The sequence below is a fragment of the Ahaetulla prasina genome, chromosome 6, assembly GCF_028640845.1.
Source record: "Ahaetulla prasina isolate Xishuangbanna chromosome 6, ASM2864084v1, whole genome shotgun sequence".
NCBI classification, from domain to species: Eukaryota; Metazoa; Chordata; class Lepidosauria; order Squamata; family Colubridae; genus Ahaetulla; species Ahaetulla prasina.
The window spans coordinates 110281224-110298477 of NC_080544.1; the positions used below are offsets into that span (position 1 = coordinate 110281224).

Here is a 17254-nt window from a genome sequence, read left to right on the forward strand (position 1 = left end):
CTTTCAAACAATCCAAGATAATCCAAGGCTTCACACAGTTTAAGAAGGCCATTCGGAGGTCCTCGCGCTTTCGGAACAAGCTAAAAGTCCGTAGAGATTCTTCTCAGTCATCTAAGTCAGGGGTCTGCAAACTTGGCTCTTTTAAGACTTGTGGACTTCAGCTCCCAGAGTTCCTCAGCCAACTCTGGGAGTTGAAGTCCACAAGTCTTAAAAGAGCCAAGTTTGCAGACCCCTGGTATAGATAAACCTCCAAGTGGCCTCAATAGCTCCCTAAAAGGATGCAAATAACAACAACAACAACAACAACAACAACAACAACAACAACAATAATAATAATAATAATAATAATGTTTTAATTTGTATACCGCCCTTCTCCCGAAGGACTCAGGGCGGTGAACAGGCAAATAAAATACAAACAGAAACATACACAATAATTAAAACAACCTTTAAAAAACTGATTCAAATTTGCCAGAAAATTTAAAATAACATTACACCCCAGAAAAGTACAGAAATTTAAAACCCATCAAAATCCAATTAAAATTTAAAATTTAGGATTTAGAATGACCAGCTGTCTGCAAGGAATATAAATCCTTCCATTCCCCCACTATCCTGTGAGAGCTGAAGAAGCTTCTTGGATGAGAAGCAAAACGTCTTCAAAGAAAAAAACCAGAAAGTCCTGAAAAATGTTTCAGAAGAAGCCAACAAACCACAGAGGCTTCTCCTGCATGTCACGGTAAGCCACGCTTTGCTTAACCGCGATTTGTTGAATAAACGCAATGACTATTTTATTTATTCCTTTCATTTCATGGACAGGTAGTCCTAGGCTTACGATGGCTCATTTAGTGACCGTTTAAGGTTACAACGGCCCTGAAAAAAAGCGACCGGTGACCGTTTTTTAACACATATGACCGCTGCAGTACCCCCGTGGTCAGCTGATCAAAATTCAAAAGCTTGCAACTGGCTCGTATTTATGACGGTTGCAGTGTCTCCAAGTCATGTGGTGTCCTTCTGCGACGTCCTGACGAGCAAAGTCGCTTAACCCCTGTATTACTAACCTAACAACGGCAGTGATTCACTTAACGACTGTGGCAAGAAACAACTCTCTTGCTCCAGAATGGAAATTTGGGGTTCAATGGCAGTTGTAAAATGAGGACTCATCATCATCCTCATCATCATCTTTTAAGGACCCCATAATCCTTTGCCGGGGTGGAGTCTGGGCAACTGAATGGATCTAGCAGAGTATTTACTGGCCGGATGCACCTCCTGTCGCCAATGAGGAGTTTTGTTCAGCAGATAGATTCTCCTAGTGCCCAGAGAGAGAAATATCTGGCTCTACCTAGGATCGAACTCACAGCCTCCTGATTGTAAGGCGAAGTCGTAAGCTGAGGACTACCTCTACAGAATTTCTCACTGCCCTTATTTTTGAGGGTAAACAACCCCTTTCAGGATCGCAGAACAAATTGGAGTGAGAGGGAAATGAGTGTTATTATGTAGAGGAAAAAGGTTCTTTCTTTTGCTTTTAAGAATATGTAAGGTAACAAAAATGATTAGTGATAAAAAAATCTGGCAGAAATGGCAAAAATTTCTGCTTACTTGAAAGACTATACACAAGAAAAATATATTTTAGAATGGAAAATGTGGATTGATTATATTCAAAATAAGTATCAGATAAAAAAATATCGAATAGCATATGAGTAAATTTAGGAAATATTTTGTATTAGATATATTTCTGAAGGAGAGGGGAATTGAGAGTGTGATTATGTGTGGAGTGACTAGAGATTATAATTTAGGATTTATTTTGGATTATGATTGTTAGTTTTGATACCCTGCATTTTGTTCTGGGAAGTCGGGGTGGGGGATGGGGGGTAAGGGGGAGGGGAATTGGGTAGTTGAGGGTAGAGGATGGAGTGATGGTTAATGTACAGGGATTATTGAAGATGTATAAATATAATTAATGTAGGGTCGGGTCTGCCCAGTTACCATTTTAGAACGGTGGGGAGGGAGAAAAGAGGAGAGAGTAGGAGGTAGGAAAGAGGAGAAGAGGAAGGAAGAGGGGTAGAAGAGGGAGAAGGAAGGTGGAGGGTGGAGGGAGGAGAGGATGTAGATAAGAGAAGAAGAGGAAGGTCTGGAAAGTAAAAGAAGGTAGAAGAGGGAAGAGTGTTAAAAAGGGGGGGGTGACTGGGCAAGCCCGACTAATTGTATATAACTGTACATTGGATGAGCTGTTTGATATGATTGTAAAAATAAAACTTTTTTATAGGAAAAAAAAACTTCCAAGGGAATAGCTGAACACAATGAAGGAATTATTGGGGGGAATAAGCAGCAATTACCCTTTTTAATTTTAAGTTTTTTTGTTTTTTTTATTGAGAATTGATTAGATGGAATTTTTTCTTTTTTAAATATATGTTATTTAGAGGCAGAGGAAGATGATAAGAGGGAATAGTCTTTGTGAGTTCAGGACTATTCCTAAGTAAGATGGAAATTGTCTATGTGACCGCTGGGCAGTCTTAAGAAAGAGTTGTTAGATGGTCTGACCTCTGATTAAGTAATACACAAATATGTTTAGATTTGTGAAATTTAAGAAGTTAACAGAAGATTTATTAATGATGTTTTGGGGAATAGACTTCATTTAAATATTTTTCAGAATGGGATGGAATAGTGTTTTTTTTATTATTAGGTAAAGGTTCCCCTCGCACATATGTGCTAGTCATTGCCGACTCTAGGGAGCGGTGCTCATCTCCGTTTCAAAGCCGAAGAGCCAGCGCTGTCCGAAGACGTCTCCGTGGTCATGTGGCCGGCATGACTCAACGCCAAAGGCGCACGGAACGCTGTTCCCTTCCCACCAAAGGTGGTCCCTATTTTTTCTACTTACATTTTTACATGCTTTCGAAACTGCTAGGTTGGCAGAAGCTGGGACAAGTAACGGGAGCTCACCCCGTTACGCAGCAGCACTAGGGATTCGAACCACTGAGCTGCCGACCTTTCGATCGACAAGCTCAACGTCCTAGCCCCTGAGCCACCGCGTCCCTTTTTTATTAGATATGTGCAAATAACAATTAATTTTAAAAAGGAGAAGAAAATATATTGTATTAGACCATAATGGGGGTTAAATTTGAAATATGTTTAACGATGTACCTGACTGATAATTTGTTCACAATGATTTTGATTTTTTTTACTATGTTTATAAAAAAAAATTCAGAAAAAAAAACCCCTTTCAGGTTGCCCATTATATACCTTCCAGAAATCCAGTTTCTGAATTAGATTTAATTCAGTTTCTAAAAGATTTCTTGCATCCTAAAAATTGAAGCGAACAAATAATGGGGAGCTTGGGATTCCAACCCCACAAACCCAAGCAAAGTTTTCTTAAAAGGACCCCAAGATGGAGAGAAACTTTCTAGAAAGGGACCATCTCAGTGTTGAAGACATTCAACAGCTGCTTTTCCGAGGGCATAAAATGCTGGATTAGCTCAGGAGAACAGTGGAAGGCGTCCCACCCCTGGGGAGGGGGCCGCTTCGGTGACGGAAGATCAGAGAAGGACGAAGAGTCCAACAGCTGAGGAGAAACTTCAGCCAAAGCTCCGAAGCTGGCAAGCCGAGCATGAAGAGACATGTGCAAATGGATCACCTCTCTGAGAAGGCGACTTGGTCCAACTTATGAGTCAGGCTGACACTGGCTGGTGGAACTGAAACCTGGAACTAGGCCTAGATCCACCTGGATCCAAGACCTTCTTGGCTCTCTTCCACGACTGCCCGGTGGGTGTCAATGGACAGTTGAAGTCAACGTGAGGTCCTCAGAGATCCATCGGAAACAGCACCTGAGGCTCAGCGTTGTTCGTTTCGAGGGCTGCTACAGGGCGAGCTGAGAGCATCAAGGAAGAAGAATAGCACAACTCGCCATGGCCAACTCGCCACAGTCAACTTGCTATGGGACAATTCAATTAATGACCGTCAGCTCGCCATGATCAACTCCCCACAGCCAACTCACCATGGCCAACTTACCACGTGCCAAGTCATCACAGCCAACTTGCTGTGAGACAATTCAACTCACCAGGACAACTCACTGAGGGACAATTCAACTCACCATGACCAACACACTGCAGTCAACTCACCACAGTCAACTCACCATGGCCAACTCACTACAGCCAGCTCACCACAGCCAACTCACTGTGGGACAATTCACCTTGCCACAGTCAACTCACCAAGGCCAACTCACAGCAGGACAATTAGACTCACCACGATCAACTCGCTGCGTCAACTCCCCACAGTCAACTCACCATGGCCAACTCACCGCAGCCAACTCACCAAGGGACAATTCAACTCACCATGATCAACTTGCTGCGGTCAACTCACCACAGTGAGCTGTGGGAGCTCTGACCCTGTGGAACAAACTTCCCCTCGGACTTCGACAATTACCTGACCTTAGGACCTTTCGCCGCGAACTTAAAACTTATTTATTTCATATGGCTGGACTAGCCTGATTTTTATTTTTATTGGATGGGTTTTTAAAATTGTGTTATTTTACGGGGGAGTATGTTTTTTAACATTTTGGGCATTTAAATTAGTTTTTTAAGGGTTGTTTTTAATTATTGTGTGTATTTATATTTTATCTGCCTGTTCACCGCCCTGAGTCCTTCGGGAGAAGGGCGGTATACAAATTAAAATATTATTATTATTATTATTATTATTATTATTATTATTATTATTATTATTATTATTATTATTATTACAGTCAACTCACCATGGCCAACTCACTACAGCCAACTCGCCACAGGCACCTCACCACAACCAACTCGCTGCGGGACAATTCAACAATTCAATTTAATTATTTAAAATAATTTAAAACATTATTTTAATTCTTGCTATTCGCATTTCATTTTGTCCATTCCCTGATTTTCAGTATTAGTGTCATTCTTGTCCCGCAGTTGGTTGGCTACTGTAAGTTGGCTGCGGCAAATTGGCTGTTGTAAATTAGTTGCGGCCATAAAAAGTTGGAATAGACCCTCAAGAAAGAGTGAAGGGTTAGCCTCAGTGGTTGAAATGCTGACCGTATTGGCAGATCTAGCCAACAAATGCTCCATAATTAACTGTGGTTTGGGTATCGGGTTTACTTTTGGTGATTGAGGTCATTTCTTCTTTTTTAAAAAAATCTCAAGTTATTAGGGTGTTAAGCTGCGCCATTTGAATAAAATTGCAAAATCAAAAAAGCAGAGTTAGAAATGGGGTAACGGAGTGAGCTCCCGTTAGTTGTCCCAGCTTCTGCCAACCTAGCAGTTTTGAAAGCACGTAAAAATGCCAGTAGAAAAAATAGGGACCACTTTTGGTGGGAAGGGAAGAGCATTCCGTGCGCCTTTGGCGTTGAGCCATGCCGGCCACATGACCACGGAGATGTCTTTGGACAGCGCTGGCTCTTCGGCTTTGAAATGGAGATGAGCACTGCCCCCTAGAGTCAGGAATGACTAGCATGTATGTGCAAGGGGAACCTTTACCTTCACAAGAACAGTCTGGGTTCAATACAATACAATACAATACAATAGTATTCAATACTTCAATACAATAGTAAACCTTATACACACAATAATTACGACTATTGTTCTCAGATCCTATCGCCATCATCTTCACTTATCCTTATTTTTTTTAAAAAAACTACGTTATTTAGTTAAACCCTCTGTTCACTTTTCTCTCTAATCAATTGATAATTGATTATATATTGAGGAACGTATTTCTGACCAGACTAAAGAAACCCAAATAAACAATTGGAACAAGGAGGAACATAATAGAAAATAGCTCATTTCTTTCTTTTTTAAAAACTCTTATGTTAAGATGTGAAATCTGAGCCACTTGAATAAAATAGCAAAATCAAAAAGGCAAGGTTAGAATCAGTGGTAGGTTTCAAATTTTTTTACTACCAGTTCTGTGGGTGTGGGCGTGGCTTGGTGGGCGTGGCAGGGGAAGGATACTGCAAAATCTCCATTCCCACCCCACTCCAGGGGAAGGATACTGCAAAATCCCCATTTCCTCCCCATCAGCTGGGATTTGGGAGGCAGAGAATAGATGGGGGCGGGGCCAGTCAGAATTTTTACTACCGGTTCTCTGAACTACTCAGAATTTACGCTACCGGTTCTCCAGAACTGGTCAGAACCTGCTGAAACCCACCTCTGGTTAGAATGAAATGTGGATAGCAGGATCCATCACAGCCCTACTCATGTTATCCAAAGAGTCCAACTCATATTTTTATCAGTGTCTGAAGAATTTTTTTAAAAAACGGAAACAAAACCTATCGCGCTGCATGGATCATACCTTTAGCCGTTCCTTGAGGTCGGAGGTTCATTTTGCAATCCGAGCTGCTGACAGTGACAGCCTGGGATTCGGAAAGTTGTCGTCTCCTGTCCACATTTGGGGGGGGCCGGGTTGACTCAGAGTTGTTTCTGGGCCTGACCGAACCTCGCTTTTCTGCATGGGGAAGAATCGAAGCACAGAATTTTTCAGTCTCGAGCTGCAGAGCAGGACAATCGCTTCCTGAACATGAAAAATAGCCTTCTTCATCCATGGCTGAAGGTTCCCCTACTTCAACCTTATGCTGAGTTCAGAGTCTGAAAATATTGCACGGGGCGCTATCTAACGAAATGAGATTCAAGGGTGAAAAAAGTGGGGTTCTACATTTAGGCAAGGAAAACAAAATGCACAGGTACGGTATACGTGGTACCTTGCTCAATAGTAGTACCTGTGAGAGGGATCTTGGAGTCCTAGTGGACAACCATTTAGATACGAGCCAGCAGTGTGCAGCAGCTGCCAAAAAAGCCAACACAATTCTGGGCTGCATAAACAGAATCAAGATCACGTGAAGTGTTAGTGCCACTTTATAAGGCCTTGGTAAGGCCACACTTGGAATACTGCATTCAGTTTTGGTCGCCACGATGTAAAAAAGATGCCGAGACGAGCAACAAAGAGTGCAGAGAAGAGCAACAAAGATGATTAGGGGACTGGAGGCTAAAACATATGAAGAACGGTTGCAGGAATTGGGCATGTCTAGTTTAATGAAAAGAAGGAGTTAAGGGTGCATGATAGCAGTCTTCCAATATCTGAGGGGCTGCCACAAAGAAGAGAGGGTCAAGCTGTTCTCCAAAGCACCTGAGGGCAGGACAAGAAGCAATGGGTGGAGATTAATCAAAGAGAGAAGCAACTTTGAACTAAGGAGAAATTTCCTGACTGAACAATTAATCAGTGGAACAACTTGCCACCAGAAGTTGTAAATGCTCCAACATGAAGTTTTTAAAAAAGAGATTGGATAACCATTTGTCTGAAATGGTCTAGGGTTTCCTGCCTAAGCAGGAGGCTGGACTAGAAGACCTCCAAGGTCCCTTTCAACTCTCCTATTCTATTCCATTCTTAACAGAGTAAATGCCCACGTAATTTGGTACATTTCTATCCTGTCAAAACTGCAGATCATTGAGCAAAGAATATAAATCTTTCCATTCCCCGCCAGTCAGTTAGAACCGAAGAAGCTTCTTGGATGAGAAGCAAAACGTTTTCAAGGGGAAAAAAACCAAGAAAATCCAAATGTTTATGAAGATTCTCAGTTATCCAGGTCATGGTTGTCGCAAAGGTGCTTATTTCAAGAGGCAGCCGCACTTTCTTGTTTTTCTTTGAAGACGTTTGGCGTTTCATCCAAGAAGCCTCGGACTCACGTCTATGTGAGTTGGGCAACTACATAAATTTTCTTAATATATAAATGAATAAATCATCTCATTATTGCCCCCATTCGTAATCCTACAGAGAAGACATAATCATGATCAGATACAGCAGCTGAACATATATGATGGATAATGATAGTCAGATGTGGTCTTGCACAACCTCTGGTGACCTCCAGAGGGCAGCAAAGTGGGTAGGCTTCGGGGCATCTCTTTGCTGCTACCTAGCGGTCACCTCAATTATTGCAGTCTGGATTTGATCGCCCTGATAAGAGGCAAGTCCTCGGCTTACAACCATTGGGAAGTTACAACAGCGCCAAAAACAGTAGCTTTTAACCGGTACTCGCACTTACGACCATTGCAGCATCCCCATGGCCATGTCATCAAATGTGGGGTCTTGGCAACTGGCACATATTTACGATGGTTGCAACGTCCGTGATCCCCATTTGCAACCTTCTCAGCTGACTTTTGATATAAGCAAAATCAGTGGGGGAAGCTGGATTCCCTTAACCAATAGTGGGATTCAGCCGGTTCGGGCAAACCGGTAGTTAAATTGCTGGCTGGCTCCATCCCCCCGCATCCCGCCTTCCAGAAGTCCCCACACACCGCATTTTGGCTCCCAGGTAAGTGCAGGGAGGCCTACTAGGCACAAAACGCCCCCCCCGGCCTGTTTTTGTTCCCAGGGGGGTGCAGAAGGCTGAGTGCTGCCTGTCACGCCCCCTGGCCACGCCCACCCGGCCAATCATTAGGACAGAGGACCAGTTGTTAAATTATTTGAATCCCACCACTGCACTTAACAATCATGTGACTCACTAACAATTGTGTGATTGTGTGACTCACTAAACAAGTGAATTTGAATTTGAATTTATTGAATTTCTAGACCGCCCTTCTCCCGAAGGACTCAGGGCGGTGTTCAGCCAGGCTAAAAACATACACAATATACAATTTAAAAAACTGAATTAAGAAACTTATTACACAATTGGCCGAAAAATTAAAATATTTAAAATCTAATAACCCCGATTTAAAACATAAATAGAATTTAAAATTTAAAATCTAAACAGTTTAAAAAGCTTAAGCTAGCCCCGCGCGAATAAACAAATATGTTTTCAATTCGCGGCGAAAGGTCCGAAGGTCAGGTATTTGCCGTAAACCAGGGGGAAGTTCAATCCAAAGAGTAGGAGCCCCCACAGAGAAGGATCTTCCCCTGGGGGCCGCCGGCCGACATTGTTTGACGGACGGTACTCTGAGAAGTCCCTCTCTGTGTGAGCGTACGGGACGGTGGGAGGCATGAGGTAACAGCAGGCGGTCCCGTAAGTACCCAGGCCCCAAGCCATGGAGCGCTTTGAAGGTGGTAACCAGAACCTTGAAATGCACCCGAAAGGCCACAGGTAGCCAGTGCAGTCTGCGCAGGAGAGGTGTTACATGGGAGCTACGTGGAACTGCAGGGATTCACTTAACAACCATTGCAAAAGAGGTTGCAAACTCGGGCACGACTTATTTAGCAGCCCCTCTTGGAAATGCTGGTCCCAATTAGAACTGAGTAATAACTTTATTCTCACTTTGAATGCACACTGATCGGCAGACATTAAAATGAGATTTCGTTGCATGCAGCTCTCAAAGGGTCTCCACCTCTTGTGGTCATAAGTCGAGCCTGCAGGTAAGACTTAAAACTATTCAACCATACGTGGTCAGCAGCGCTATAGAAGCAGGCAGCTTTGCTGGGTGTGTTTCGCACGACTGTTATCTCTCTGGGGAGGCTCCCGAATCTTGGTAACTAATTACACCTAAGATACGTTCAGGAGTATCCCTGTCACCAACTCTCATTCTTCTGGATAGCTTTGGCACACCCTTGATTTCCATAACTTTACGTGCTAAATGATACGCAGGGTGAAACCCAAAGACCTACAAGGGAGGCCCGACGATTAGAAACCCACTGAATTCACTAGCAATTAAAAATCCGATCAATTGATTATTGAGGTAGAAAGAAACCAGGGACAAGGAGATGCAGCTGAAGCCATAAAGACATTATAAAGGCGTTGAGACTCTAGAAAGAGCGCAGAGAAGAGCAACCAAGAAGATTAAGAGACTGGTGGCTAAAACATACGATGAACGGTTGCAGGAACTGGGTACGTCTAGTGTGATGAAGCGGAGGACTAGGGTAGACATGATAGCAGTCTTCCAATATCTCAAGGGCTGCCACAAAGAAGTGGGAGTCAAGCTATTCTCCAAAGCACCTGAGGGTAGAACAAGAAGCAATGGGTGGAAACTAAACAGGGAGAGACAGCAACTTAGAACTAAGGAGAAATTTCCTGACAGTTAGAACAATTAATAAGAGGAACAACTTGCCTGCAGAAGCTGTGAATGCTCCAACACTGGAAGTTTTTAAGAAGAGATTGGACAACCATTTGAAGTGGTGCAGGGATTCCTGCCTAAGCAAGGGATTGGACTAGAAGACCTCCAAGGTCCCTCCCAACTCTGATATTCTAAATAACTTAAAGAGATTATAAAGGCTCTAAAAAAGAGACTCTAAAAAGAGTGCAAAGAAGAGCAACAAGGATGATTAGGGGGCTGGAGACTTAAACATAGGAAGAACGGTTGCAAGATTTGGGTACGGCCAGTCTAGACCAAAAAAGGACTGGGGAGGGGGACATGATAGCAATCTTCCAGTATTTGAGGGGCTGCCCCAAAGAAGAAGGAGTCAAGCTATTCTCCAAAGCACCTGATGGTAGAACAAGAAGCAATGGGTGGAAACTAATCAAGGAGAGAAGCAACCTGGAACTTAGGAGAAATTTCCTGTCGGTTAGATCAATTCATCAGTGGAACAACTTGCCTCCGGAAGTTGTGAATGCTCCAAGTTTTTTAAGAAGAGATTGGACAACCATTTGTCTGAAATAGTATAGAGCAGGGGTCTCCAACCTTAGTAACTTTAAGGCTTGTGGACTTCAACTCCCAGAGTCCCTCAGCCAGCAAAGCTGGCTGAGGAACTCTGGGAGTTGAAGTCCACAAGTCTTAAAGTTACTAAGGTCGGAGACCCCTGGTATAGGGCAGTGATAGATAACTGTTCTTTCCTTGGGTGCGAAAAGCGTATGTGTCCACACCCATAATACAATGCCCCCCATGCACACCACAACCCCCTGCACATGTGCACGCAATCCCCCCGCGCTGCACTGCCCCCCTGCGCAGACATGTGCAACCCCCCCCCGCACTCCCCTCCCGTGCATGCCTGTGTGACCCCCCCTTTCGCGCCCCGTTTTGGGCCTAGTAGGCCTCCCTAAAGCCCCCGGAGGCTGGAAACGGCTCGTTTCCAGATTTCCGGTACGCCCGTTTTTCACCCTCCCAGGGCCTCCGCACGAGCCCTGTACTTACCTGGCATCCAAAACGGGCCATGTGGAGACTCCTGGGAGGGGAGGGGCGGCATGGGCATGCACGCATGTCTCCCACATGTGCGGTAGATGCCCGAAAATGGCCAATGGGAGGTGCGCACACATGAGCGGTGGAGCTGATCTAGGGCAACGGCTCGCGTGCCCACAGAAATGCCCCCGCGGGCCACCTGGGGCACGTAGGTTTGCCATCACGGGTATAGAGTTTCCTGCCTAAGCAGGGGTTGGACTAGAAAACCTCCAAGGTCCCTCCCAACCCTGTTATTTGGTGACAATGCAACTAATCCTAGGATCGTATCGCAGTTCCAACAGAGGAATATGAGGGGTAGGGAGCTTAGAAACCCACCCGCCCTTCACCGCCTTTGCTCCATCAGGAAACCCGCCATTTTTTAACAGCCAATTCTCAACGGCTGCTGAAAGGTGTTCTTTCTCTCCGCCCCCTCCCCTTCCTGATTCTACCTGGTGTGGGGGGTGTTTCTGTCCTCCCAACAGGCTTCACTGCCAGGCCAAGCGATCAGATGGCAGGGGGTTGCGGTGGCTATGAGCTCAAAACCACAAATCACCAAATTGCGTGATGTTATTTTTTTTTTTTAGAAGCAATTCTGTAAAGCAGGGGTCTCCAGTTTTGGCAACTTTAAAACTTGTGGACTTGAACTCCCAGAATTCCTCAGCCAGCAAAGCTCTGAGCTGAAGAAGCTTCTCTGAGAGCTGAAAAAACTTCTTGGGTGAGAAGCAAAATGTCTTCAAAGAAAAACTAAGAAAGTCCAGTTGCCTCTTGAAAAAAAAGCACCTCTGAGTTTCTTCAGAAGCAGCTCCCAACGCAAAGCCACCATATTATGACTAGATTGCTCATTGACCCCAATTCTAGTGGGCCACATCCATGTTCCCAGAGAAACCTTCAACCTTTAAGTCTAGGGCAGCGGTTCTCAACCTGTGGGTCGGGACCCCGTTGGGGGTCGAATGACGGTTTGCCAGGGGTCGCCTAAGACCATTGGAAATATGGGAAGTATACTTGCGAGTCGAAGAATCGCGCTCCAATGGTTGACTGCACAAGCCAGCTGCAGGCTCTTCAAATCGTGATCCGAATTCGGCTTCAGGCGCGATGAATTAAAAAAGAGAAATCTTTGCTCTTATGTCTCCCTCTCAAGCCAGCTGCAATCACTCCCAATCACTAGCCTAATCTGGCTTCAGGTGCCATAAACTTAACAGGGGAGGAGTCTCCGCTTTAATGCCTCCGTCCTCAAGGCAATCACAAGCAGTTCAGATCACTAGCCAATACGGCTTCAGGCGCGATAAATTCAAAACGAAAATAATTTTACGGTTGGGGGTCGCCACATCGTGGGGAATTGTATTAAAGGGGTCGCAGCACTATAAAGGTTGAGAACCACTGGTCTAGGGAGATTCTCAGTCATCCAGGTCATGGTTGCCCCAAAGGTGCTTTTTCACATGGTCTATGCAGTACAACGCGGTGAACCCCTGTGCAGATCTGTCCATTGGGCAAACAAAACAACCACTTCACAAACGCGTGGCGCAACATAGGAGAACAAACCCGTCAGGACTAGATTCAGCAGTCCATCTGCATTTAAAAGGCAAAGGCTGCTCTTTTGAAGTCAGCAAAGTCCACATTTTGGTTTGAAAGAGGGGGTCAAAGAGGCCATTGATGTCAAATTTGAACAGCCCTCTCTCAACAGAAGAGGAAGGACACAGCATCATCTATCTCAGGGGTCTCCAACCTTGGCAACTTTTAAGACTTGTGGACATCAACTCCCAGAATCGCTGGCTGAGGGATTCTGGGAGTAGAAGTCCACAAGTCTTAAAATTGCCAAGGTTGGAGACCAGTGATGGGATTCAGCCAGTTTGCACCATTTCGGGAGAACCGGTTGTTAACTTTCTGAGCAGTTTGATGAACTGGTTGTTGGAAGAAATAACTAGAGCAGAGAAGTGGCTGTTAAATTATTTGAATCCCACCACTGTGATCTATCTCCATCTACAACAGGGGTGTCCAAACTTGGCCCTTTGAAGAATGGTGGACTTCAACTCCCAGAATTCCCCAGCCAGCATGAGCTATAAACATGAGCAAGTTGCTTGCTGGGGAATTCTGGGAGTTGAAGTCCACCACTCTTCAAGGGGCCAAGTTTGGACATCCCTGATCTACAACATAGTTCTTTCAGCAGGTCCCAAAAGGCTCCACACCCAATTGCACCACTCAGGTGACCCTGAGGACAGAGATAAACTTCCAAGTGGCCTCAACGACCCTCTAAAAGGATGCAAATGACCAGTTTTCTGCAAGGAGTATAAATCCTTCCGTTCCCCATCATCCAGTCAGAGCGGAAGAAGCTTCTTGAGTGAGAAGCGAAACGTCTTCAAAGACAAAGGAAGAAAGTCCAGTTCCCTCTTGGGGAAAAAAAAAAAACACCTTTGCTTCAACTTTTCATTTTCAACCTTTAACCTGACACGCAGCTCCATTATTACTTCCAACGCCAGGAGCCAAAGTCTGGGAGAGAAAGGAAGACGGCTTTTGTCATCCTTCACAACCTCGGGATCGAAACGTTGCCTGTTTTGATGTGTCAAATGAACTTTCGGTGTGTTTACGTTGTGATTATTTACGTCTTCCAAGCCGCGGGGGGGGAAAAAGCAACCACACAAGGCCACTGGTGTCTGATTTCTCAGGTAACAAATGCCCCACCCAACACAACACAGCCTTTCCGCGGGTGTGGAGTCACAGCCTTGATTTCTTCCTTTCGATTCTGAATTGTTCCTGCTTGATTTCTTATTTTATTTTATTAAAATGGCATCCATGTTTCTTTATTCCCTAGCCCGGTATTTCTCCACCTCACCAATTTTAAGATGCATGGACTGCATACAATACATGTGGGTATATACATAATTTTGTATCTATCTATTTCCATCTATCTATCTATCTATCTATCTATCTATCTATCTATCTATCTATCTATTTATTTTTATTTATTTATTTATTTTATTTGAATTTATATCCCGCCCTTCTCCGAAGACTCAGGGTGGCTTACATTGTGTTAAGCAATAGTCTTCATCCATTTGTATATCTATTTATCTATCTATCTATCTATCTATCTATCATTATCTCTATCTATCTCTATCTCTATCATCTCTTCACCTATCTATCATCTATCTATTTCTATCTATCATCTATATCAGGGGTCTCCAACCGTGGCAACTTTAAGCCTGGAGGACTTCCAGAATTCCCCAGCCAGCATGAGCTATAAACATGAGCAAGTTGCTTGCTGGGGAATTCTGGGAGTTGAAGTCCACCACTCTTCAAGGGGCCAAGTTTGGACATCCCTGATCTACAACATAGTTCTTTCAGCAGGTCCCAAAAGGCTCCACACCCAATTGCACCACTCAGGTGACCCTGAGGACAGAGATAAACTTCCAAGTGGCCTCAACGACCCACTAAAAGGATGCAAATGACCAGTTTTCTGCAAGGAGTATAAATCCTTCCGTTCCCCATCATCCAGTCAGAGCGGAAGAAGCTTCTTGAGTGAGAAGCGAAACGTCTTCAAAGACAAAGAAAGAAAGTCCAGTTCCCTCTTGGGGGGGGGAAAAAAAACACACCTTTGCTTCAACTTTTCATTTTCAACCTTTAACCTGACACGCAGCTCCATTATTACTTCCAACGCCAGGAGCCAAAGTCTGGGAGAGAAAGGAAGACGGCTTTTGTCATCCTTCACAACCTCGGGATCGAAACGTTGCCTGTTTTGATGTGTCAAATGAACTTTCGGTGTGTTTACGTTGTGATTATTTACGTCTTCCAAGCCGCGGGGGGGGAAAAAGCAACCACACAAGGCCACTGGTGTCTGATTTCTCAGGTAACAAATGCCCCACCCAACACAACACAGCCTTTCCGCGGGTGTGGAGTCACAGCCTTGATTTCTTCCTTTCGATTCTGAATTGTTCCTGCTTGATTTCTTATTTTATTTTATTAAAATGGCATCCATGTTTCTTTATTCCCTAGCCCGGTATTTCTCCACCTCACCAATTTTAAGATGCATGGACTGCATACAATACATGTGGGTATATACATGTATCTATTTCCATCTATCTATCTATCTATCTATCTATCTATCTATCTATCTATCTATCTATCTATCTATCTATTTATTTTTATTTATTTATTTATTTTATTTGAATTTATATCCCGCCCTTCTCCGAAGACTCAAGGTGGCTTACATTGTGTTAAGCAATAGTCTTCATCCATTTGTATATCTATTTATCTATCTATCTATCTATCATTATCTCTATCTATCTCTATCTCTATCATCTCTTCACCTATCTATCATCTATCTATTTCTATCTATCATCTATATCAGGGGTCTCCAACCGTGGCAACTTTAAGCCTGGAGGACTTCCAGAATTCCCCAGCCAGCTTTGCTGGCTGGGGGATTCTGGGAGTTGAAGTCCTCCAGGCTTAAAGTTGCCAAGGTTGGAGACCCCTGATCTATATTATCCATCTATCTATCTATCTATCTATCTATCTATCTATCTATCTATCTATCTATCATCCATCCATCCATCCATCATCTGTCTGTCTGTCTGTCTGTCTGTCTGTCTCTGTCTGTCTGTCTGTCTATCTATCTATCTATCTATCTATCTATCTATCTATCTATCTATCATCCATCCATCCATCATCTGTCTGTCTGTCTGTCTGTCTGTCTATCTATCTATCTATCTATCTATCTATCTATCTATCTATCTATCTATCTATCTTGTCATGTTTATGCCCTAACACAGGATGTTTTTAAGAAGATATTGGATTACCATTTGTCTGAAGTGGTGTAGGGTTTCCTGCCTAAGCAGGGGGTTGGACTAGAACGGTGATCACCAACCGGTGCTCCGCGAGAAAATTTCGGTGGTCCTCAGAAAAATTATTTGTATTTTTAAAATATTGCACTAAATCAGGGGTCCTCAAACTGCAGCCCCTGGACTGGATACGTGCAATGAACGTTTGTGTTGCTGCAGAGAGTCTCCCCCTTCGGGGTCCTTGTGTGTGGGTCAGAGAGGGGCAGAAATTCCAACTTGGGGTCTGCTTCAGCCTCCTGTGTGGGGCTTTGGGCGAAGGCTGGAGGGAAGCGCCGCTGGTGGCAAAGAGCCGGAGGGCCTCGTTCCAGTGGGGCTGCATCATGGCCTGGAACTGGCTGACCTTCTCAGCCCGCTGAGCCTCCAGGCGCCGGTACCTGGCCTTGCACTCCCCCAGGTCTTCCCTCTGCTTGGAAAGCCTATGCTCCTAGTCCTCAGTGAGGTGCTTCTACTGAGCCTCCTTCTCGGTCAGATCCAATTTGAACTGAGCTGTTTTGCCAACTCTTTCTCATGTTGGCTGCTTAGCTCCAGCAACTGCTTCCTGTTGGGGCCCTAAGGAGCCCGGCTGGGGAGGCGAGGACTAGCGAGTAGTGGCTGGTAAGGCGCCCCTCGACGTGAGTGACATTGAGTTGGCCACGCCCACCCAGTCACATGACCACCTTGCCACACCCACCCAGCCGGTCATTAGGCAGATCGTATTATCATGGATTTAAAATTATGAATTTAGTGGTCTCTTGAGGTCTGAAAAGTTGGTGACCCCTGGACTCCAAGGTCCCTTCCAAATGTTATTCTTTTTTTTTTCTGTAGTGTAAAATTGGAGATGGTGTCCCTTTAAGAGCTGCATGCAAGAAAATTTCATTTTTAGTGCATACCAATTCGTGTACATTCAAAGGGACAATAAAGTTGTTCTTGTCTAGTTATTCTATTCTATTCAACATGCTCCCCAGGGAATTCTGGGAGTTGAAGTCCACATATTTTAAAAGGCTGAGAAAACACTGCTGCCAAATAGCCCGGAGAAGAGACAATTTGCTTTTGATGTATGAGATAACTTATTCTCATAAACAGCAAAAGAAATGAAAACGGCACGGACGTAGTTATTAATTCTCCTTTGAAATTAAAAGGCATTATTGGATTTGAGGGATCTCTCCAAACGGATTATTTCATTAGCGTTCCAGGTGTCTTCAATCCCTTAATCGGTCCCTCTGCCGCTCTGGATGGAGAAAGGGACTCCCTTGGATGGGTTGCGTCGTTGTGTGGACCGCAATAAATGTGGACAAGAGGAAGCAACCGAGAATTGCCCGAGGAGTAAAGGAAGAAGGTTAGAGCCAAGCGTGACAAAGGCCAAAGCTA

At 44.3% G+C, this 17254-nt stretch overlaps 1 protein-coding gene across 1 annotated transcript in view; it reads right to left on the reverse strand.

Annotated features, from left to right (window-relative positions):
- Nucleotides 1–17254, reverse strand: part of DIS3L2 (DIS3 like 3'-5' exoribonuclease 2) — a 290966-nt gene that overhangs the window by 249137 nt on the left and 24575 nt on the right. The window contains exon 3 of the mRNA XM_058187337.1: nt 6298–6450. Coding sequence (XP_058043320.1) covers nt 6298–6450 — 153 coding nt within the window. The remainder of the gene's footprint in view (nt 1–6297; nt 6451–17254) is intronic.